This window comes from Epinephelus lanceolatus, chromosome 4 (genome assembly GCF_041903045.1).
Source record: "Epinephelus lanceolatus isolate andai-2023 chromosome 4, ASM4190304v1, whole genome shotgun sequence".
NCBI classification, from domain to species: Eukaryota; Metazoa; Chordata; class Actinopteri; order Perciformes; family Serranidae; genus Epinephelus; species Epinephelus lanceolatus.
Window position 1 is genome coordinate 34,220,625 of NC_135737.1, and position 24,759 is coordinate 34,245,383.

At 43.9% G+C, this 24,759-nt stretch overlaps 1 protein-coding gene across 14 annotated transcripts in view; it reads right to left on the minus strand.

Annotated features, from left to right (window-relative positions):
• mecom (MDS1 and EVI1 complex locus) overlaps nucleotides 1-24,759 on the minus strand; it is a 142,826-nt gene that overhangs the window by 11,830 nt on the left and 106,237 nt on the right. For 2 of the 14 annotated variants that reach the window (XM_033631587.2, XM_033631591.2), the window contains exons 3-10: nucleotides 14,466-14,600; nucleotides 7,152-7,254; nucleotides 6,944-7,057; nucleotides 6,252-6,363; nucleotides 5,939-6,086; nucleotides 5,649-5,802; nucleotides 1,148-2,540; nucleotides 887-974 (exon numbers count right to left, since the gene is read on the minus strand). In XM_033631587.2, the coding sequence (XP_033487478.1) occupies nucleotides 887-974; nucleotides 1,148-2,540; nucleotides 5,649-5,802; nucleotides 5,939-6,086; nucleotides 6,252-6,363; nucleotides 6,944-7,057; nucleotides 7,152-7,254; nucleotides 14,466-14,600 (2,247 nt within the window). Of the gene's footprint in view, nucleotides 1-886; nucleotides 978-1,147; nucleotides 2,541-5,624; nucleotides 5,806-5,938; nucleotides 6,087-6,251; nucleotides 6,364-6,943; nucleotides 7,058-7,151; nucleotides 7,255-14,465; nucleotides 14,601-16,000; nucleotides 16,444-24,759 lie in introns of those variants that run through there. The other 12 variants (XM_033631583.2, XM_033631590.2, XM_033631582.2 and 9 more) reach the window with 8 other exon arrangements.

Here is a 24,759-nt window from a genome sequence, read left to right on the forward strand (position 1 = left end):
CAGGGGACATAAATCAGACAAATGAAACAGCCTGTAAAAGCCAGACCTGAAACGGCCAGAAAAGAGGAAAAAAAAAATCATATGCCTGAGAAAGTGGTGTTTTCACTTTCCGACGGACCGTTCTCACCCGCGGGGGAAGATTGAACAAATGAACGTCAATGCAACACGTCATAGACACACGTACACATACACCCGCGTGCACACACGCAAACACACATGTATGGAGCCTCACACTGGAAATACTGGCACAGGGAACCCGGGGGCAGAAATCACTGCTTTAAGAGCATATCATTTTTTATATTGTAATCAAAGACATGTTATGGGAAGACATGTCAGAGTGTGCCCTTTCTCTCTGCTACATCTGTTTCAGATAGCCGACAATGGGGCTTTAACAGGCGGTAGTTTGGATAAGGCTGGAGCCACACACTAATCCTTATTAATCCAGTTTGGTCAGCCTGGGACAATCATTCTATATTAGAGCTCCTCATAGAAAGACTCATAACAACTTCTTAACTGTTTGAGCACCATGCTGCTGTCACATCTGTAGATATGGGAACCTAACGTTGAACTTGAAACAGTGATGTTGCTGTGGATACATGACAGGAGTCACAGCAATTGTGAATTCAAATGGACAGGCCTGACTGAGAACTAACGGCACAGACTAGGCCTTTGCTGCCTGTTTAATCAATCTAGACTCAATAAAGGCATCAAAGATCAACTTTACTCAACCAAATCAACAGAAAAAGAAAGTGGATAGGTAAAAATGTACAGTTGGACTGGTGAGAATGTGCGATTTAATCCAAACAAGGTGTGTGCCATCCTATTACATTCCACCCAAATGCCCCAAGGTGCCCCAGTTCCCGCTGAAGCCGCAGTCAAAACCTACCTGTGGATGGAAGAGGAAGCCTGGAGCCGGCCGCATGTACTTGTCTTTCAGAGTCTCAAACGGATCGCTCATTCTCCTCTTCTCAACCCTGCTAATAGTAGATTTCTCTTAACGCATGTACAGTACAGAGTTTTAGCAGCATGAAAACGTCTCCATGCTTTTGTAAAACACAATGTGTAACAGCAGTTGAAATATGTTGTGATGTAAAATTGCAATAGTAGCATGAATTGTAGTGAAGTAAGCTACAGGGTATAACAATACCTGTAGATAGGGTCCATGAAGAAAGGCGTGGGCCTGGCATGCTGTAAAGACGTGTCAGCTTTTGGGATCTCCACCACTGCCTTCTCCTCCTCGTGCCCCAGGCTATTCTTTGCCTCATCTTCTCTTGGATTGCCTCCGCGGCCCCTAGTCCCCAGGCTCAGGTCTAGCGGCTGATCCTGACCAAGGGAGTGGGAGGCCGCTGGTTTAGAGGGGGCGAATGTGGCAGACTTCTCCTCCTTCCGCTTAGTAGTGAGGTCAAATGGTGACTCAGAAGAAGATTTTCCCTGGGCCTTCTTGCAGTCATCTGCTGGAGACTGTGGCTCGCCCTTCAGTCCTGGAGGTCTGAGGTCCCTGTCTGGAAATGGGTAAACTGGAGGAGAGAAAGCTGGGAAGAAAGGCAGTGGGAACATGGAGGGGTAGGGCAGAGACCCGACCTTCTTGTCCTGCAGGCCAGCCAGCCCTGTGGAGCCAAAATACTTCTCAGCAATTGAGGCAATGGCCTTAATAGAGTCATTCACAGCCCCTGTTACGGCCGTGTGCTCGTCCAGCGAGGATGGGATGAGGGAAGGTCCCGGAAAGTCTTTAGCAGCACTGCTGCCGGTCAGGCTGGGGCTCTGGGGGCCTCCTTCACTGGCCTTCCTCTTGGGGCCTTTGCCATTTTCTCGAGCAGCCCCCCTTTCCCTCTCACTGTCCATGTCACTCTCCAACTCAGAGCCCGACGTGCTCTCCAGATCACTTCCACTGGGCGTGCTGACATCGTCCAGGTCACTGCTCTCGGACTGGTCACTCTGCTTGTTCCGCTGCTTTGTGGAAGACGAGGAGCTCTGGGCGTGGAGCTCTGAACCTGGCATCTGGTTGCCAGGTACACCACCATCTTTACGCAGAGCCTTGAGGAGCTCTCGGGACTCCTGAAGTCCAGGGCTTGGAGGCAGCAGTGGACTCTTACTCAGCTCTGCACCAGGCCCAACAAGAGGTGCATGGCCTGGTTGTCTGACGGGAGAGGTGGCAGGAATGAGTGGCGGCCGGTGGTAGAGTCCAGAGGAGAAAAGGCCAGGGAAGCTGAAAGGAAAAGCTGGAGCAGCAGGAAAGGTGAGCCCGCCATGGTGGCGACTGGCCCCAAAGTAGTCGGCCAGTCCAGCACTGCTGTGGCCCATTGCCAGAGCTGATTTGTCCAAGCCAGGGGCGCCAGGGAGTGGCATACCCTGGGCAAACAATCCCCCTGCTGTGAAATGGTTTTTCCCTTCACAAAAGCGCCGGTGCTTGTTGAGGGAGGATGTGGTGCTGAACATCTGCCCACAGTCCTTGCACTTGATCTGAGTGCGGCAGTCAGCGTGCATACGTTTGTGGCGGCACAGGTTAGAGAACTGGGTGTAGGACTTGTGGCATACCTCGCCTGCAGGGACACAGAGACAGATACAGAACGTATCAGTACACACCGAACCCCCCTCCCCACATACACACAAAATAACATCACATGATATGACATCTCTGGCTAACAAGCTTGAGGCTGGCTGAGGCTGAGGCAGAGGAAGTACAGTCTGAATGATATGCTCGTGTTCCCATCAATCCTCTGACAACAGTTTTCCAGCAAAATAAGGAGGGGAGGTGTGTCTAGATCCTGGCATTGTAAAAGGAATCTGTTTGGTTGACGGTGTGAGTCAGTTACTGCCACTCATCACCTGCACATCAAACCAAATTCCCAGGCATCTCCTGCCCCATTGTCCTCCCAGGGACGCTCCCAGGGAGTCCATAAACAATCACACTCACATACACACACACACAAATGGACATGCAGGCACATCCACAAAATATTCACATAACACAGACATACAGATACACACACACACACACACACACATTCTCAGCCTCATGCAGTACAATGGCTCTATTTTAAGTTTGTGAAGGAAGTGGAGTTGAATGAATCCTATCCTGCAGTCCGGTTCCCAGGGACAGGTCTCACGTCCTCTACTGCCCCTCTTCCCTCTTCCCCCCTCCAGCCCTCTCCTGTCCGTCACCCCCTCAGCCCCCTCACCTTGTCCCCATAGCTGGGTCCCTGTTGTCCTGCGCTAAGTGACCTTCCCACAGTCAACCCCTCAATGCCTGTCTGTCGCTCTGTCTGACCCTGGGTGACATACAGTAACAACACCCGGCCCTGAGACAAAATCGCAACGTCTGACATTATCTGTCGCCATTATGAGTCTGTCAACATTATCTACGACCAATAAGTGATTTATTCTAATTTACAAAGGGGGATAGTGGCCAAGTACTTACTGTTTTCCCATGCTCTTTTCTCTTGCTATTCTAATAAAAGTCAGGAATGCAGTTTATAAAAGGGGGAAGATGTTCCTCTTTCTTGGCCCCCACCTAAACTTTCAGATATTTTGCAGATCAGCCACACTCCAGCTGACGTCTCAATAAGACTTTGATCAACCGGCAATACCAGAAAGCAGTTAGAAGCAGCTCTGGATGATTGATTTTGCTCACATTGTTATGAGATCTTCAAAACGGGGATAAGGAAGTGGTTAGGCTCACACTGTGATTACAATTCTGCATACTTTGGATGCCTTCCAGCCACAAGGTGCACAAGAGGCAATTTAAGGAGATGGAGAGGAAGAGCGGGAAAAAAGTATTGTGGAAAGAGATTTGAATAAACACCCCTAAGGAACGCCAAATGGGACTGCTCGAGCCAAGAGTGAATGTAATCTTATGAAAAAAAAAGGGGCTATTTTAATGAATAGACCCAGAAAACTAAATTGAAATGAAGTGTATTTGTGGCTTGGCTTTGGCGGACACAATCAGGGTAGAAAGGTAGTTGAAAACATTTCGAAAACATCTGGGGAAACAAAATGAAGAGTGTCTGATTCCTTTGATTCTGCACATGCTGTTTCCTCTCTGGAAGCTGTCTATGCGTCTTGCAACACAGATAAAGACATTTGGAAACCGCGTCTGGATCAGTTGCCTAAAATGAATCGCTTTGAGCTTGTGCTGCACACATTTACTAACACATTTTGTATAAAATAAAAGATGTATCGTCGCCACAGAGGATTAATGATTTCTAATAGTAAACAAGCAGTTACTAAATCTGTCTGCTCTGTGTGTGTATGTGGGGTAGCTGCTTCTATCGCTCTCTCTTTGTGCATGTTTTTACGAGTACAGCCACATGGCCTGAGCAAACTACAAGAAAAAGCCCTGCGCCATAAATCATGTCGTTGTGACATTTACAGACTAACAACACACACGCATGACACAGTGAGTGTGAGATCTGATTCACTACACGCGTGTATTCGTCAGCTCTTAATAAACTGAAACAAAATATTATAAACACATTCCTTGGAGGAGAGCGGTGGCTAAGTAGTGGCTAGCTGAGTGTCGAAATTAATAACCCTGCAGGCCTGAGTGCTTCACTTTGATAAAGCAGCTCTGAGACACACACACACCCTTGACACATAGCGTGCACTAACATACAAACAGAATCACGTGTGCGCACAGTACAACACCATCCAAAACACGTACATGCCCTTCAAAGAGAACTCGCACAAACAAACACTTTCGGACACACACGGTCTCTCCCCTGGTGGACGTCATGTTTGAGGCTGCTCTGTCTTTTTTTTTTTTTTTTTAACACCGCCATTAGTTGTTTTTAAACCTGCATATTTTCTGCTGATTACAGCAAATGGACTCCCATTCGGAGGGAGCACAGGGAAGAGGGCTGTACATGTGGTTGCTATTTGTGAGGAATGGTGCATGTGGCGGAGGGAGAGAGGAGCAAAGAGGGGAGTCAGAGGTCTGAAGTGGAGATGTAGTAACCCCGGCCTATGTACATATATGTGTGAGTGTACTACTGTGTGTTTGTTTGAGAAGGAGTGTGTGTATTTGGTGTGTGGACAAGTTTCTGTGAGCTTGTATATGTGTGTGTGTTGGTGCGAAGGGTCGGGGAAAGAGAGACGGGGCAAAGGGTGAAGGTCACAATGCTTTAGGGGAGGGAGATCAGATCTGCAGAGTGAGGTGGGGAAAATGTGAAAGGTCAAAATGTGTTTGAGCCTTGCAGGAGTTAGTGTTTACTGAGGGACAAAAATGTGTGTGTGTGAGAGAGAAAGCAACATTAGCTGTAGCGTCAATAGCAGGTGAGGCTGGGTCACTGTAAGAGGCAACATTAAGGTGAGCCCGAGTGGGACTGAGTCACATTACATGCTAGTTTAAATGCTGTTATCACCATATCAGCACTGTGTGAGAGTGCTGATGCAGATAAAACTGCGTGACTCTTGTCTTAAAAGAAATGGTGCTGCCACTCTAAACACGACGACCATATAATCCCAGGTGTAATTCCTGTAGAACATAACATGATTGACTCTTGAGAAGAAGCTGAGGAAGGATAAAAAAATGTATTTCTGCAACAACATCACAGTTTTTCTATTAAAGGCAAGTCACAAGCATATTGTTGTTATTATTATTATTATAACGTACTGAGTAGACTTACATAGGTAGGGTCTTAGTGACTTACACATGAAGGGCTTGACACTGCTGTGGATGTGCTTATGCTGCTTGAGGCCCGAAGACGTTGCGAACGTCTTGCCGCAGTCAGAGCAGGCGTGGGCCCGCGCCCCGACGTGCTGTGAGCGGATGTGCCTCTGCAGGTTACTGGGGTCTGTGAACACCTGCTGGGGGAAGCAACCACACAGACACACGGGGGAGTTACTATCTGATTCTACTAACAGGAGACAAATAGAATTCAGACACTTGGACAAATTTTGCTTCTTCATTCAACATCCCCTCCAAAAGTCATCACTTTACCTTTGAGCAGTTTTCACATTCGTAGTGCTTGCCACTGTCGTGCGACATCTGATGTCGGATCAGGTTTGATTTCCAGTTGAAGGCCTTGGGACACTGGTCGCACTTGTATTCTCTCTCTTCAGAGTGGGACAGAGTGTGGGCCTCCAGACTGCAGGAAACATTTCACAACAACCAGGATTTAGAAATTTGCTTTGGGTCAAACGGCTGTTTCACAGCTCCGCATGTGCTCTACATGTGTATCGATAAAGATGAACATCAGACAAAACTCTCCCTGAATAAATTATGTCTTTGAGTGCTTCAGCGAATAATTCACCTCTGGACATCAGGAAAAACCTGGTCACACTCCTTACACTCGTGTAGACCGTGGGACATGTGGAGGGGTCGCAAGTCTTGAGGTTCCTGGGCTTGCAGGTCGCTGTCCCCTCCTGAATACAGCAGAAAAGATAAAGTAAAGCAAGATGAAAAAAATCAAATGTTATGGTATTTAGGTTGACCTACTATTTGTACATGAAAAGTATTTTAAAATTCAAACAGCCGACAAGGACTTCAACTTAAAATGAGGTATGATTGTGGTCTTTAAGAGCCTCCTATCCCATTACATAGATCATGTGCGGAAATATGATTTGCATTGCCACAGGCCTTGGTCAGTTACCAAGTCTGTGGTCCATTCTCGTATAAGTTACACTGAATCTCTTCTTACTAACATCATTCAGTATTTAAAGTCTTGGACAAATACTGTAGGACAAATATTCTTCACTGCACTAACTGCTGTCATTTTGTCTCAGTGGTCTCAGGCAAAAACAATGCTCTAAATAAAACACAATTCATGTCAGCGTGCAGACTCCTCAGTGTCATTGTTGCGTTATCTCATTTTCAGTGGGAAACAGAGCCCTTACATCATCAGTGTCATATACTCCCAGTCCAGCTACACATCCTTCTTGTCACTCCTCAGCACTCACAGTTTACAATGGTATTAAAATAGCAATTTAAAAATACAAGTCAAACCTGGGTTAAGGAAGGAGGAGGGGGGCATCCCACATGGCTGCTTCTGGTGGTCCAGCAGCTGGTTGCGGGACTCAAAGTGCTGGTCACAGTCCTCACAGCGGTACTGCCTCTCCTCTGCAGAGCGGGGGAAAGAAACATTAGCATATCGTGCATTTAAGTGAGGCGTATGTGTTGCTCAGGTTTTGGAAGTGGACAGTGCGGTGCAGACCGTGAATATCAGGAGCCATGGTGTCACATGAATACTCTTCAGCCTTCATGAAAAGTAGCAGCTCCTCGCCGGGAAAAATCTCACTGGTGACTTTGTAGAAGATCTGCAACACACACACAAAGGGAATATGATTTAAAAATGTACTTCTATTTCACAGTTTTATTGCAAAGGTCAAACTGTATTTTCGCTGTGCTGAATTTGCCTGTTTTTGTCGCCCCGTAAAGACGCTGCAGCTGTTTTTGTTTTGGCTGCATTTTTTCTCACATCGCCCATAACTGCATTGCGATGTGGGCTGAGCTACCCAATTTTCAAACCAGCAGAGGTCACTTGGAGTAGCTCTCAATTCGCCTACACAATGTGTACATGTTTGTCATATTTGTACCACCACCACCGCCACACACAAAGAAGACACATACATGAAAACATACACATCCATTAGCTTTTAATTAACCATTATGTAAGACATTTTTGTCATGAAAACAAAATTAAAGCACAAACAACCACACTGTTGAACAAATATACCGTACACACAAATATGCATGCACGTAGTTGGCCAGAAGCGGTGGATAAAAGTGTGGACAGCAGGCTTACTAATTTGTTCTGATAAACTGTACAAACAAGCAAGCTGCTGCAAAATGCTTTCTGCTAATTGAGTATTTAAGTGATGGATGAAACGTCCAAACATTGATATCAATTAAGAACCAGCACAATCCACCGAAATCTGATCATGTTTTTTATCACTTCAGCATTTCTACATAAATGGTCAGGTTGCATATTTCATCGCATTCATTGCAGTTACAATACACACAGGCTGATTGTGAAACAGCGGGTAATCGGAGGGGGTCAGTCATTTAAAGAATCAGCTGAGAGACCCTGGGACTGTGGTGCTTCCCATGCACACACAATAGCCTTTCTCTGAGAAACAATCAGACATTGCGTTATTTTTGGCATGCTTTGGAGGTTTAACATATTACCTTCCTCTGCTGCGTCGACATGACAATGATGATGGGGGGATTTATTAGAAATACAACAGGGAGGGGGGCCTATGGGAAGGCACGGGTCACAGGTACACCGCTTATGGACTGAATTCCTGGCGAGCACTATAAGGAGACTAGAGTCACACTGGCTCCGCAGAGAGTTGTGATAAATATTTCGGTCACGATAAAGATCATGATGTATTCTGTCGCGTACACTGTAGTTGTTTGTGTCATTGTTCTAACTTCTGGCAAATGATATAATAGTGAATATGACTGTACTTCTTTTTTTTTTTGGGCTCCACTGTGACTCACCGAAGCACAGGAAGTTCCTAGACTGAGAGTCACTAGAGTAAAGGGAGCTCAAGTAAGTAAAAAAGCAGCGTCTGACCAAGGCAGAGCTCTCGCATGTCAATAACTGAGGAGTGATTGGTGCATAGTAACCGAGCTTTGTGGTAGCATTAAAATATGATTTAAATTCAGGCATTAAAAAGGCAGGCACTACAAGTCTGACTCCCATTACGGGGCTGAACCAGAGTCATTACAGTTATCCAGACCAGGAGAGACACATTACATATTAACCACCAAATTTAATGCAAAAAATATTCTTGTTTTGATTTTTGCAACATTTTAGCTTTAAATCATTTCATTTAAATTCATTTAACCGCTCCGTACAGAACGAGTTTGCCAGCTTTTTCTTTCCAGTTTTGATGTCTGCTGCTGCACCCCCATTGTTTCTAAGAAAGAATAAAGGGAACTGAACAGTGAGGGTCCAGACAGGAGCTTTAATCCATGACTTCGCCTAAACTCCAGCCTCTACAGCATAAACACACATGCTTGAACGTGAACGGAGCTTCATACATGCACACATACACAAACAGACACACTCCTTCCTGTGCCCGTCACCCTATGTAAGGCCACAAAAATATTGTGATTTAGAAACAATCAAGCAGAAGTTCAAACAGACATGTGAGTCTGCAGGGATTCCGCTCGGAGAGACTGATACCGACAGTGAGGAGGGAGGCTCTTTGGAAAGCTACCAGGGCGCGGACCGAGGCCTCGGAACATAAAAATTAATGGACATTGTCAAAACCACTTTGTCCATAAATACAAGAGTCAGTTCATGGTAAAGTGCAACAGGAAGTCTATATTTTAGGTACGCTTTACAAATAAGAGGAGGAAATTAAGAAACACATTATGAGGAAGACACAAGAGCCAGGTGAGTCTTTCAAACCAGCAAACGCCTGCAAGTGTCAGCAACCTCTGACCTCCCTCTTACAGGGATCAATAAACATTTCTGTTGCTCTCTTTCTCCGCACTCCCTGCACAACATGATGCATTTTAGGGTAAGTGCACACACACACATAAGCAGGCACAGGAGGGCGATTCCGAATATGAGGGGAATTCCCCCAACAGCTCCACCCCTTCCCCGAGGGCTGCCACAGATAAACAGTGAAAACACACAAACATTAAAAAAGGAGGCAGTGACTCGCTCCAGAACAGAAGGCGCAGTGTTTAGTTCTGAGCGGGTCATCCTCAGTGTGTCATGGACACACTAACAAACACTCACGCACACACACTGAGTGCCAGCAGTTTAACAGTGGCTTAAAATAACAGGTTATTCTGCAGATAAGATATCCAAGGTGTCTGAGTTCACACTGAGAGAGCAAGCAGCCTCGGCATCAAGGCCGTTTCTTGCTCAGGCTGCAAACAAAAACAGCTAAAGAAATGATTTCAGACAATATTCAAACTATTTCTTCTTTGGAAACACACATGAATCTATATTTTACAGTAGCACTGAAAAAAACAAGGAAATGCTGATCAATTATTTTCTATCTGTATATTAAATATCATTTTCCCATGTGTGTGTGTGCATCTATTGAGCCACTTCTTATCTTTCTCTCTGTCACTCTCCCTGTCAAAGGTTACAACCACGAGAGGATCAAAGGCTATAATCGGACTACCTCGTTACCTTGACACCATTAGTCATTAGCTGAGTAAACACTGTCACATCCCCCCCTACCCCCCCCCCCCCCGGTCACACCCTGTTGGCCAACTCCTCACTCACTCAGAGCTCATTCGACAGGTATGCCATTCACTGACGCTGCTGTCCTGCTACAATGAACTCTCAGTCAGTCTGGGGTGCTGCTTTAAGTGCTAAAATCTTGAGCTACTTTAACATCTAAAAGCTCGGGAAGAGGAAGATGTGTCAGACCCACAACCAAGGTTTACACCTCAGTCAAAACTCCTAATATTCTTTATTTCTGGACAAATAAATGATCAAATTCAAGAGGAATGCCCACTGCATTGTTTACCTGTGCTTGCTAAGCAGTAACGCAACACTGCCTGATCACATGTGTTGCAACCTCCCGTAGCTATCAGGGTCATGCAACATGTACAGTGCGTTTGGCAGGCGGCATCACTTGGCTTTCAAACAAAACCATCTCGTGACTTAGATAGCAATAAAGGGTACGAGCACACAATGTGCAGCTGTTTCCAGCAAACTGGATGAACATGTAAGGAAGCCAACATGGCTGTATGCATGGTAGATTAAGTCCGCTGTGGGAAAGTGACCTTACGGGGAAGCAGAGACTTTCTGGTATCTCATGGACAACAGCTCGTCAATGTCATGTGGAAACTCTGCGTCTCTTAAATGACTTTTTTTTTTTTTTTTTTTTTTTAGGTGTTTTAGTCCTCTGTGGTCTCAATAAGAAGCATCTTGTGTAAATGATCAGTGTTGGATTTACAAAGTTTTCCCAGGATGGTTTTTACATGTGCAATATAGATATTTTTTTATAGACATATCTCTTTTTACAATCAATCCATGTGCGTTTTTCATAACTGAATAAGCCCAAAGCGATTATGTCAGTGAGTTACAATCACTGCATGATTTCCCCTCCATTGTATTTACATAGTCGATGACTGTCAGTGTTTCACTAATATGCCCCTCAGCCACTTCATCCCACTCAATACTGAGTGAGAATCAATAGAGCGGATGAGATTAACGCTCATATCCCTCTGCACTGTCTTATGAAAAGCTCTTCAGGGCCTCGTTGGATGATGCTAATTACACTTTTAATCTATTTTCCTTTCAGTTGAATCGCTAGAACGAGGAGCGCAGTGGAGGATTTTTCAGCACTAATTGCCCTAATTATCTTAACGACAAAACATGCTGATCATGGACGGATCTATGCGAGCGACGCTCGGGCTGCTTCTCTCAGCTCAGTGCATCAGCAAACAAACGAGGACATCAGAGGAGCTTGAGGGAGCATTGTGGCGGTGGACAGTCAAAGGCTGACGTTGGACACAAACAGCAGGTCGCAGGCCAACGATTGCAAATTAACTACGATTAAATTTCCATTAATTATTTTTTTCGGAATGCTGAAGAAAAACATTGGTTGAAGGTTTCAATCGGAACTAGAATAAAAAACACAACTATTTTTATACTCTAATTAATTGGATTTCTTCAGAGAGCTGTTTTTATTTGTAAAGGACTGAATTCAAACCTTGGAGTTACACCACTGTGACTTAATTACAGATTTCAGTGACTCACAAGCTGCGACAACTGCCATATCCTCCCTCTCCATTTAGTCCTATTTCTTTCCACTCTGCCGTGTCACATATATAAAGCAATAAAACAGAAAGGCCATGTGAATAAAGGCTGTCCCTGTGTGTTTGGTTAGAATACTGAATGTGCAACAAATTGAAGGAATAGAGAAAAACAAATATAACCTGCAATTTTAGACACATTAAATTAAAACAACTACAGTGACTTAATGTTTTAGAGTCATTTAAGTCCCTCTCCAAATACCTGCTTTTTAAATTTAACTTCAGAGCAAGAGCATCTTTTGAATTGAATGTCAGATATTTGTGAAATTAAAACTATAGAGAAGATTGCATATCAGTTTCATGACTGTAGAGAATTGATTTTACATGCTAATATTACAAATACCATCTAAATTCTTTTGTTAATATTTGCATGTCTGCTTTCATAACATAGATCTTTTTTTTTGCCATCAAAATCGAGCTGACTGGATAAAAATTTACTGCAAAAGAGAAAGAGAAAGGAAAAGCAGAATGAGGATCCCAAACAGTTTCCTCCTGTAAGACAAAACAGGCCTTTTCCTCCTTCTCCTCACTCATTCATTCCTCTCTCGCTCCCTCACCCTCCTGAGACTGCTCATAAAGTTTTATGATAAACAGAACTGGGTCAGAAATAAGAAGAGGGAGGCCAGTTTTACTCCCATGATGGCAGGGCTAAATTGGTGCTTGAAAAGAACCAGGACCAAATAACGACCACCACACCTGGAAATTGCTGCCGTTGTGTGACACTGTCTTAAAATAAATCACGCAACAAGTCATCTCCGCCGATGGCACGGAGCGAGAGGAGTCGTTCTGAGGGGGGTGGGGGGTGGGGATTTAACAGGACAGGGGATATGTAAACCCTGAGTGGCTTGGTCTGTGGAAATCTGGTGATGGTACACGTTGTGCAGCGGGTGTGTAATATGTGGTTTCAGGCTGGGTTTAGACTCAGCACTTCTCTGTGGCAGTAAAAACCTGTTGGAATCAGGTACTGTGTGTTTGAACATTTCCAGCTTGGAATGAGGAGCGTGGGGAGTCATCTGAACCGCAATGAACAATTCACAGTCCTGCAGAGCGTGCGCACACACACACACACACACACACACACACACACACGCACACACAAACATATTAAAGTCCACACATGCATACATGTAATAACGGAGGCAGTTACAGGTGTGTGCACACACTCAAGAGACACAATAAAACACTTCTCACACTCACAACAAGTAAATGCACATAAAGGCCATTGTAAGCTCCCACATACACACACACACACACACACACACACACACACACACTCAAAAACTGACAGCGGCTTTACAAGACCACCCTCTTCAGTCTATTCATTTTAAACATACAGACAGGCATTGTGAGACGCTACAGTGTGTTTTCAAAAACACCAGTGTTGGCCGGAAAGCTTAAAGACGGCACATTGTGCTGTGTTGTGACACTGTGCAATACTTAACAATCACCTCATCATAGCCATGTCCGTGACCTGTCGGAGCCTTACACAGCCACCCGAGCAGAACCACAGTGTTGACAGCGAGTCACACCTCGCGGAGAGGGCAGCTCAGGAAAGCTCTCTCTACTTGTTTGTCTCATTTAAAAGGGAGCGGTTAAGTAGCTCTGGAAAGCTTCTCTTCGTCTTCTCTCTCCATTCTGTTTGTGAAAAGACACTCTCACTCACTCTCTCTAGCTCTTTCTTCTTTACTGAGAGCGCAAAAAGGGTGAGGATGACACAGAGATGTGGAGGAAGAGCAGGAGATTAGCTCCTGAGAAGCTCTGAGTGTTTCACTTGAAAGATTTCCAAATGATTTCAGGGCCAGCTGAACTAAATGCAGCTTTAAACTGTATGAAAATGTTCTTATGTAACTACACTTTATATTTATATTTAGATTGACTTATTAAATACTCCACTGTCATGTACTTATGACTGAAAATCACTCAACAAGTGACCTAGACGGACCACCAGTGAGAAGTGATGACACACACGCAGGCTACATTGTGTTTTTTTATTCGGGTCAAGCTACGGTATGCTCAATACACATGTCAAATAAAGTTTAGCCTCTTGTCTCCCTGCCTTGCTGCGTGTCTCTGTGTGGAAGAGGCGTCTGGCTGTGGGATTACTGAGGTGAACAGGCCCCCATGTGTGCAGCACGCACCTCTCTGTACAGCCAGGTGAGCAGCAAAAGGACTGTGACATTCCTGGCATATCTAAGAGTTTATATCGCAAGCGTGACTGGGAAGTGTGCGGAACTATCATCTCGGCGGGCAGCCTCTGATCCTGCCCTGTGGTCCTCGCACGGCAGAAGCCAGAGCACAATTACAGAAAGAAAACACACACAGATAGCAAGGAGTCTCTGCGGTGCAGCGTGGGGGAGAGCTGTGTGTGTGTGAGTGTATGTGTGAGAATTGAAGGCAGGGTGGGCCAGCCGCTCATGGGACTATCTGACTTGGATCACAATAACACCTTTTAACACAACAGCACACAGACAGGACAGCCATTGGAAAATACAGGGAAGCCTTCTGGCATTGGAGTGAAGTTAAAAAAAAATAATGAATGACTCTCAGTTGCACTTGATTCATCCAGCCAGACAGAGAGATTCAGACACATGGAGTTCGAAATCATGTGGGAGTTCGAAATCAAGTCATCCACATGTTTTTTTTTCTTTCTCTCTTTTTTTCCTCAGATCATATTCATCTTGTATTTTGTTGAGGTTGTTCAGCCAAGCAGGCTGTGAGTGTCTCCACGTACCTGATCATCTATCTGGCACGCTGTCAGGTTATGCTGCTTGGCTGCAGGGGCAAACTGGATGTACTTCAGCCAGCTCCCGATATCTGGCTTGCTGGCATCCACGCAAAATTTTACATGGCCTGACCCGTCCAAGATCTGCAGAGAGAAAAGAGAGAGGGAGGGAGACAGAGAGAAAGAAAGAGGGAGATCAGACTTTGATCAGTATCAGTCCAGGTTACTGTGTCCAAACACTGACTAACCACATACCTCCCACAGAGAAATAAGACTCAAATGTTGGGAGCTGCTCTGTGGTGCAACATGCACACACACACACACGCGCACACACACACACACACACACACACAAACAAACTCTATGTTAATCACCTAAAATTCCTTTGTGATATAAAAATGCTGTGTGCATTTATGAATTGTTTGGTCATTATTATTTCAACAGTAATCTCTGAGGAAATTTCTCCATTTCTTTTTTATTACCACAAAATAATAGGCTGCCAATAAATTAAATAAAACTAAATAAAATTGTTTTATATATCTGTGGCATTTATTTTTTTGTTTACCCTTGAGGGAGCTCTCAAAGAATTATCTCATTTCCATTGCAGCAATAAAAAAATGTCAATTATATTAGAATGTTTTTCAGCAACAATAAATCAGTCCCAATACCAAGAGTGTAAACCCCCTAAAATATATAATAAATTAATTAACTAATAGGATAAAAAATATGGCTACAAAAAAAAAATACGTAATGTAACGAAGTTTGATAATATTTTGCAAGTAAAAACGAATTTTAAAATATGTTGCTGAATTATTTTGGATTTAAATTGACCTCAGCTGACGTTTAAATTCGTTTCTGCAAATGTAGCTTCATCGAATAAATTTGCAAAATATATTTATTTTCAATGTTTGTTTTTATAAACAGAAATTTAAAATAATATTTATTATACAACATAATAATATAACAATATTAATACTAACGATGATAAACGAATAAAACAATACTCCCCTGCACAACATCAACACTCTTCAAGCATCTTAAAACCAAATAACAATAAATAAAAATGAATTATTACGCAAATCATAACATCACTGCACTCCCATCGTTTGCAAAACATTTCCACAGCGTTCCTCTCAGCACACTGTAAACGATATAATGTTGTTTTAATGCGTTAATATTTATGACACAGCAGCTGTAAACTTTACTGGGAAACAAATCAATTGCAGGAAACCGCGAGTGATAAGAATTAGGAAGACGCAGCCGATTGTTGGGGATGCAAAACGGGATCTCCATCAGGGTCACAAATCTGTCTTTCTGCCTTTGTATAACCCGCCACTGAATAAATATTTAACCTGCATAAAGCCCTTTGTCTGCACCAACATTGGGTCTACCCATTCATCATGTAAAAACACACTCCGGTGTTTTACTAATTCAAGCGAGCTCACAACCAAATACGCGACGAGTCACTTTTAAAAATGTTTTGCCCTCAGTGCAGCTCGTTTAAAAAAAGTAAATATTTTGTTTTACAGTCTGTTTTTTCTTACCGTTAAAACTCTTTGGCACCGGCGTGCGACACTTAAAACCTCTTGGGAAAATAACTGCGTTGGTAGAAGTGGTGAAAACTCCGGTTTAAAAAAAAAAACGCGAACCAAAAACTAGTCTGTGAAATAAAGAATAAAACTACAAATTGTCTCTGCTGCAGCGCCTTCTCCACCGTGCTGGCATTGTAAAATAAAAAAGAGAAGCACCAGGGCTGTGTTTCGGTAGCGGTGTGTCTTCAGGTCTCCAAGCGGCAGGACGAGTCGACTCCTCTCCGGCGCGCCTGTCCCTCAGACACGGCGCGGTCGGTAAAAGTAAATCCTCTCTCACTATATTGTCTCACAGACACCGTTGACTCGGTAAATCTCCCCTCACTGTCCTACAGACACCGCGGGGTCGGGACTAAATCACCTCCGGTGCATCAACTTGCTCCCAACTTTTCACTGTGTGTGCGCTTCGCTTGGCTCGTCCGCTCCTCTCTTGTCACCCCTCCTGTCCTGACGCACCCAGGTGTCCTCTAGTAGCCATTCAACTTTTCATTTTTCTCTTCCTCTCCCCCCCCCCTCCTCAGCCAGTCGGGATGTGTCGTCTATATGATAGCAGAGAGATTCAAAGAAAGAGGGGGGTGTTGGTTTTCAAGCATCGCCCCCTACTTTGCGCGTCCAGGACACTTTGTGTGATGTTTCCCTTGTGCGCATTGTCTCATGAAGACGGATCCAGCGCGTCCATCCCTGAAGCCCACAGAGAGGAGACTCACAACACGGGACCGTCTTCGCCTCTGTCCCCCGGTCGGAAGCGACTCCTCTCCGCAGTAAATTTTAAAGTGACAGGGGCCCGGGGTTGGAGAGGGTGAGCGAGGTCAGGGAGAGGTCGGGATGGGGCTTCTAAAGGGATGAACTACACATACAGGCAGCACACTTTAATGAACCAACATCAGCATCAAAGCGCGTATTATTATCCACGTGTTCCCGAACTTTTTTTTTCACAACACGGCGCGCCAGTTCATGGACCATTTTATGACATTATTAACCTGAGCTGAAAAGACCTTTTTCTCTGCCTCTTTTTTACCTCCAGATTATGATTTAGATTTGAGTCGCAGTTACGTTTAAAACAACAATAAGAAAAGTGAGAACTATAATAAAAACTCTAATTGTGCTTGGGTTACTGGAGAAATGTAACAGCTAGACTTAAGTGTTCCTATTGGGGACCTCCAGGAAACTCCATAAGGACCATTGGAAGTCCCTGTGCCACAATTTGGGAAACACTGACCTAATCACCTGCTTTTTTTTTTACCTGAAGCAAAATGTTGTGGGTTGTTATGTGGGTGTACTTGTGCGTTTTCCTCCCCAAATTCACCATTACGCACACACACAATAAACAATATATGACTGGTTATTGAAAACAATGATCATAAAATGACTTTTAATAAAAGACAAAAAAAGATGATTAAGCTAAAAAGATCAAGATCATTCTTGATTTTAAAGAGAATTTTTTTTTATTTTTGAGAATTAAACTCTCCTCGCTGCTCTGGCCTCTGTGCACCTGCTTTACAACAGGCTCAAGAGCACATAGAAAATGTTGCATTATTCCTCCAGTGTTTAATCAAGATGTAAAAGCTGATACCTTAAACACACGGGACAAAGGTATAGAATAATAAAGAAACGTCCTCGTTGTCAGTGAGCGCAGTTTATTAGACAGCTCATAAAGCCGGAGAGGACAGGGCTTTGGCTGATGAGAGCAGATGATGATGGATAACGCTTCACACTGTGACATTGACCTTCCATCCCAGATAATGCCTATTGTTTTACGAAATCGCGGAGCAAATGTGCAGGAAGGACAGGAAAAATCATGTGTAAATAAGGCAGGACCCCGCCACCGATTCCCATCGTCTCCGCGCTCCTTGAGAACCGAGGAGAAACCCCGGTCCGCCCGGTCATTGATTTCCTGCCTCTCCTCGACTTGTCCATTGTTGGAAGCCTTTTTAATTTAGCCATAAATTGGGAAAGCTCAAGTCGAATGAGCTGTTCTATTTTCTTCCTGTCAGGATGAGGGATTTGTTTTATGATGCATTGTGTATTAAATACAAGTAATCTGGGAAAGTGATTGCTCCACGGCCTCTCCGGGTCTGATCGAGGATCCTGATAGAGAGGAGAGCTCTTTTCTGAAAAGGAGGAAATGTCTGCGGGGGAAAAGAAGGGAGGATAAACACGCGGGGTTTGTGGTATCACCGGGGGTAAAGTGGGGTAACAGTGACAGGACCCCTGAAAGTCTGGCAGCATGGAGAGATGCTGTACTTCTTTCCCCTGTCAGGAGATGGCGTGCTCAACTGGACTCAACTTTTTAGATATGTCTGAATGGATGGTTGAACATTTCAGATGACAATATGACGCATAATTGTGGCTTTGCATGAGATTTTCCAAACTTTATTTTATCATCAGCAAATACTGCATGAGATATTTACACCCAGAACAAAATTCTGAAATAAAATTGGTGACTTGCATGAGTATTTACGACACTGCAGCACTGCTTTATCTCCTGAAACGTAATATAGATGCGCCTTTTGGTGGAGTTTTAGAGCCTTAACATTTAAGTAAGAAAGATCCAACTTTCTAATCGACATTGAAAGCACCGCGGCTTATATCTCAGTTTGCAACAGTCTGTTCCATCAGTCAGCTCCTTGACTTATTCTAAGTTGGGGGTCATTTCTTTCTCGTCCGTGTGAATTGCAGCACCAAACATCTACATTAAGGCGTCACATTGCTAGATGGCACATGAAAGATTCAGCTGTATGGGCTTGAATATATAATCACCTGAACGAGCGGGCCATAAAGCTCCTGAATCCACTGAAAAGACCGATGGGGGTGAATTTAAAACGCTTGTTCATTGTGTTAATAAACCAGGAGAATGATTTGCAAGGCGCGGCTCTAATTTATATTTATTCCACCAATCCGCCATAAGCGCTGTTCTGATGTGCCGAGATGAAATAGATCTGTTTTATCTGAATTATGCCATGCCTTTGTCATAATGGTTTTGACATAGCTACTAAATAGCGGTGTGGAAAAGCTGTTTATCAACAAATTACAAACCAAACACATGCAGGCTTCAGGGTATGTTAGTTCCGACTATATCATGCCACACAGCATTTCATACTTATTTAAGGGCACTCTTAAAAACATACAGCATCCGCGTAATGTTTAGTGCCGAGGCTTTAAAGTGCTGTGAAATCCTTGAAAGGAGGTTAAATTGCTTAAACGGGCCCGTGCTTATTTTGCTTGCGGCTTTTCTTGTTTGTTTTAGGAGTTCAGTCACGCAAAAACCAATTCATACATGAATGTGGAGAATTTTTATGATCAAATAGCTTCATATTTGATCTGAGGTTCAGCTTCATGGGTTTAACACTGGCCTGTTCTTTTTTTTCTCACCCTTTGAATAACTTCGCAGTAATATTTTCTGGTATTAAAAAAAAAGAAGTGATTTGCTCCATCTAGAGCCATGTGAAGTCAGATGGGACAGGCTGGAGAAGAGGGGGGATTCCCATGTGGGTTGCAAACTGACTCCAGCCAGCCAGCGAGCTGCAGAGCCTACCGCTGCTGCAGCCGAGGGGCCACATGGAAACACTGTGTAGGCCTGTGTGGTGCATTCCAGCACATCCTCCAGGAGAGCGGAAAGGAAAAAAAAAACGAGAGGAGAGGAGAGAAAGAAAATATCGCAGCCAAATCCACATGAAATAGTTCTACCATTCACGGCGAGACCTCCCATTGACACCCGGCGCAAAGCTGCATTAAGCCTCCATCATGACTCTGTATACACATGGCCCCCCTGCGCATTTTATTTTGCGTAAATGTGGGGCGATTCAATCAAGTGGTAAAAACTCATTTAGGGCTCAAACGAACAGTTTGCACAACACTCTGCAACTTTCTCTTTAATTAACGCGTCTATCAGCAGAGATTAGTGCACAATGCATGAGCTGTGCAGCTTTAGGTCCCTATATTAAAGGACAGTCCTGGTGTCCATATAGCCCAATTACCATTAAAACAGAGCAGAGGAAATGAAAGGGGAAAATGTAAATAAAAAAAATGTTCCTCGGGTCTGGAAGTAGGCCCGTTGTGAGCGGCGTGTTAATCTCCACCTCAGTAATTTGGTTCTGCGGGAGAAGACAGAAGCCCTGCTGCTGTGCCCTGCACTTCATAAATCACTGCTTTATGTGGACAAGGTCAGCGCCCCCCCTCCACCTCCCTCCTTCCACTGGCCCCTCCGCCATGTTTACCCGGCCGCCCGGGGGCTCTCAGGACCAGACCAGCTCACTTCTAATTACTTTGGATTATTTTCATTTGCCGGGGGTTAGCCAGGCATTCCGACAGAGAGAGAAAGAGAGAGGGATGATTTCTTGACAAATTCTGTGGCCTGTGAGGGAACAGGCCCGGCGTGTTTGCTGAATTAGCACCCGGTCATTTTGTGTTGGCACTGTCTGTTCCGGTCTCTGACAGCCCCTTGCAGTGACCGGTCGGCCAGAGCTTTGCATCCATGTCTATATTAACAAATCCTTTACTAAAAAAAACCCTAAAGTTTCTTTTTAAGTTCTTCAAGTTGAAATCATTCATTTGTATCCATGCCACATTTGTCAAGTGTCAATATTGGAAGAGGACAGGGCATCACAAGACATGATGCTGGACTGAGAGCATTTATGAGGAGACACAAATGATCTCATCACATTTACCATTTCAGACAAGGACATGAGTGAGGCTTCTTGCCTCTTCTTCTTCATCATTAAAATGCATTTGCTACCCTAAGCTGCAGACCAATAAAGACAGAGAGAGAAACACACTTTAGTGAGCTAACAGAATCCCCACAACCACCCAAAGTTTGGGCTATGACCTGTTTTGCGGATTAAAAGGTGCACACGCAGGCATAGATTTTCAGAGGGAAACCGGGAACACGACTTCCTCAGTATTTAGAGCATGTGCATTTGTCCCCTCTTAAAAAAAAAAAAACCTATGAAAGTAGCACTTTTATTTTGACACAATTATACTAAACTGATGCAGAAAATGCACAAACTGGTGCTAAACATTCACCAGAATGCAGCAAATTAAGCGTTTATCGTTCAAAAATTTCTGGCACAGCAGCTTTAAACCTTTTTTTTTTAATGCGTACCCCCCTATTGTTGAAAAATTAATGCAGAAAATACACAAATTGGTGCTTAAACATTCACCAGAACGCAGAAAAATAAGTGTTTGATGCTCAAAATTTTCCGGCACAGTAGCCCTACACCTTGTGTCACATGTGTACCCCCAAAGTTGAAATGAAATCTACCCTTGGACAATGAATGCACTCATATCTCCACCAAAATGTGTGTGAATCCAGTGAGTGTAAATGAGATGTATTGTTTCTTGTGCTAAAATCAACACTGACAGCAGTGGTACAACATGACCAGGCGCTGCAACAAGACGTGCTCACTGCATCATAAGTGGCGGTGTGAGCTACCATTAAAAATGATCTGAGCATCAGGAGGAGGGGGATACATGTAAAACTGGAGAGTGGATATTATGCAACATTCAAAAGTTAATTTAAAGATAACTGAATTTAAGCAACCTGAGTGTGGCTGCAGCGAGTTGGGGGGCTTTGGAGAAGAGGAGAGAGGGGTGAAGCTTAGGGGTGGCAATGATGTACAGAAAGTAGTACAGGCAGTGGTAATCACAGACACTTCCTCCACAGAGCCCCAGCATACAGGGCCACACTGTATGTGGGCTACGGGGTGCGATAAAGCTGCACAGGAGTCAAAGGTCACGTTTTTCAAGCATAAATTCAGTGGGCACACAGCTCCTATACGCATGGGACAGACTGGAAACTTAAACAACCCACTCCACCCCACTCCAGCCCGGCCGGGAGAAGAGGGGGGAGGTAATTAGAGCATGTTGCCGGTCGCCGCAGGGTGAACAAATCGGCTCTAAAACGCTCATAGATATCATCTTTAAAGGAGCTTTTTATGTACAAGAGGTAGAGCGGTGCGGGGGAACTGAACACGGGCACTTCAGATGTTCAAGTGTCACACATTCATTACATTTATTGAGCTCTCTTCTCACGTTTAAAGTCGGGGCTCTGCTGCAACACTACGACAATCTGCTTTTCATATAGCGTGGCCAATTGGAAGGCTAATATTTTAATGCTGGCGGATATCAGACAGACGTAACACTTGTTCGGTGTGACAGGAGACAATGCTGCCATGACAGTTCAATATCATACAGCCATAACAGAAAAAAAACTGAATGTTATAGAGCAGGATACTATTATGAATGACGAAAACATATCAGTTGTATGGAAGCTGATGGGGCTGGGCAATAAATTGATATTGTGATATGAGACTAGATATCATCCCAGTCTGGATATCTTAATATCGCAAGTGTCTTTTCCTGCTTTTAAAGGCTGAATTACAGTAAAGTGTTGTAATTTTCTGAACTTACTACACTAGCCATGTTTCCATCAGCCTGCCTTAGATGCGCATCTACAAGTATCGCATCGGAAAATTATAATGGAAACGCCAAAATTCTAATTAAAATCCCCTGATTCACACAAACTAAAATACGCTCGCTTTAGCCGTTTTTTGGTTGATTGGAAAAAATGTTGATTCGCAAAATGGGGGATGGAAACAGTTATGTTCGAATTAAGTCTGACGTAGCGCACCACTCTCCATGGTGATATCCACACTCCAGGTCGGGAAGGCGGTAATGCATTTACAAGCTGGTTGCCAACCGCCAGAAAATGTAGAAGAAGAATGTGAGACTTGTTTTGTTTCTGGTTGTGCGGAAAACTCGCGCAAGTTCGTAGTTTTCACCAAAGTCCGTACATTTAATGGAAACACACAGCATTCGTATTTCTTTTAATGCGCATTTCCCATTGATTCGAGTCACTTTTGGATCGAAACATAGCTACTGTTCTGTTTTGTGAAAGCACCAAGAGTCAATCAGACAATATAATCACAATATCAATATTGAGGTTTCTGGCCAAAAATATTGTGAGATTTGCATTTCTATGTATCGCCCAGCTCTGTTATATTTACAATTAACCTAAGCTGGATCAAGACATAAGTTAAAATCCAGTTAATTTAAGCAAGTTAGTGAATTTTCCCCAGTTCATCTTATTTCTTAGACAGGGCACTGACTTTGGTGAAAAAGACCATTTACCCGATGGCGACACAGGTGAGAAACAGACACCCACCACTTGATGGCTCACAGATATACAGACGCCTTTGTGTGTTTACTTTTATTGAGTGTTTTCCAAAGCAAAGAAAAAAGGCTCATATTGTTGTACCGAGGAGGAAAAACACAGAGAAACATGACAAGTGGGACTAATGGGTATTTTTTAACCAAAATTTACAAGTGGTCAAAACTGCAACGTGAGAAAGTGAGAAAATGTACTTGAGTAAGTGCAAAGCGTAAGCAGATTGAGGAAGTGTGCTCAGTATGTCCGTCATGCTCACACACGAAAACCCCCACCACACACACACACATTTGTTACCCAGCACAGGTCAGCGCAGTGTATGTGGGCATGATTAAAGTCAGAATTAACTTGGAAAACAACAAATCAGTTGCAACAACCCTAAAATGGAGGAAAGCCGAGCAGCTCACACATAACACAGGGACACGGAGTGGCTCCCATTAAAGGCTTCACTGGCTTTCAGTAGCATCAAAGAGGCCCCTGAGTTAGGCTGGGATTATATTTAACCCGGGGAGCTTGTTGCACTGCTGAGTACAGGGCACATGCTGGTGCTGCTGCCAGTACACCATGCTTCTGGCATTTAGACCAACGCTCTCATTAAAATGTGGCTTGGGCACTACTTCCTACAGGAACACACACATGGTGTAATGCACGGGCACACACGAAAACACATAAACACTCAACAACAAAACCCAAAAAATCTGAATTACTATGGCGACATGATGAATTCGTGATCATACTTCTGCAGAACTATTGCCACAAAATGTACAGATTTAAGGGCTGAAGAACAATACGGCAATTGTGTACAAAATCGTGTTTAAAACTGTGTAACTCTGTGTAACTGTGATTATTTTTTTAATCTGATTTTGTGTACATTTGACATGAGAAATGTGTTCTGCAGGTACGCATTACTAGAACACTGCTACCTATTTTTAGTTTTTTAATGAGAGCTTGCACATGAAAATGAATCTGGCCAACAGAAATTTCAAGATGCTTTAATCACCACATGCTAAACACTAATAATGGTGCATGCAGGCTTGTAAATACAAGAACAGACACAAGCATCCCAACAAAGTTCTCCATAAATGTCTGCAGAAGGCCCTGTCTTGAGATAATGCAATCTCACTTGGCACATTTCAGCAGTCAGACTTGATATGAACCATCAGACGTGTGCGTCAATACTCCCAAGGTTTATTCAATTCCAAACCAATCATTCTGGTGTCATACACTTTTGGGTTAATATTCTAACTGTGAGGCCCAGGGCTAGGTGAAGATAAATCAGCTTTTATGATGGGTTGTTATGGTTTTTACGGCACTAGGGTTGTGAGGGACTGATTTGGGGATCAATCACCTGCAGGTGTCTGCTGGGGGCTGGGGTGCTGCGAGGATCGATTGAGGATCTAGAGCTGCGCTGATGGAATAGAGGTGTGTTTGTTTGTGTGTGTGTGTGTGTGTGTGTATTGAGATTGGGTGCAGTTGTAGAAGTGTGTGTATGAGTTTGTGAGGGCGTTTGTGAGAGAGAGACAAAGTGATGAAGGTGTGTGTGTGTGTG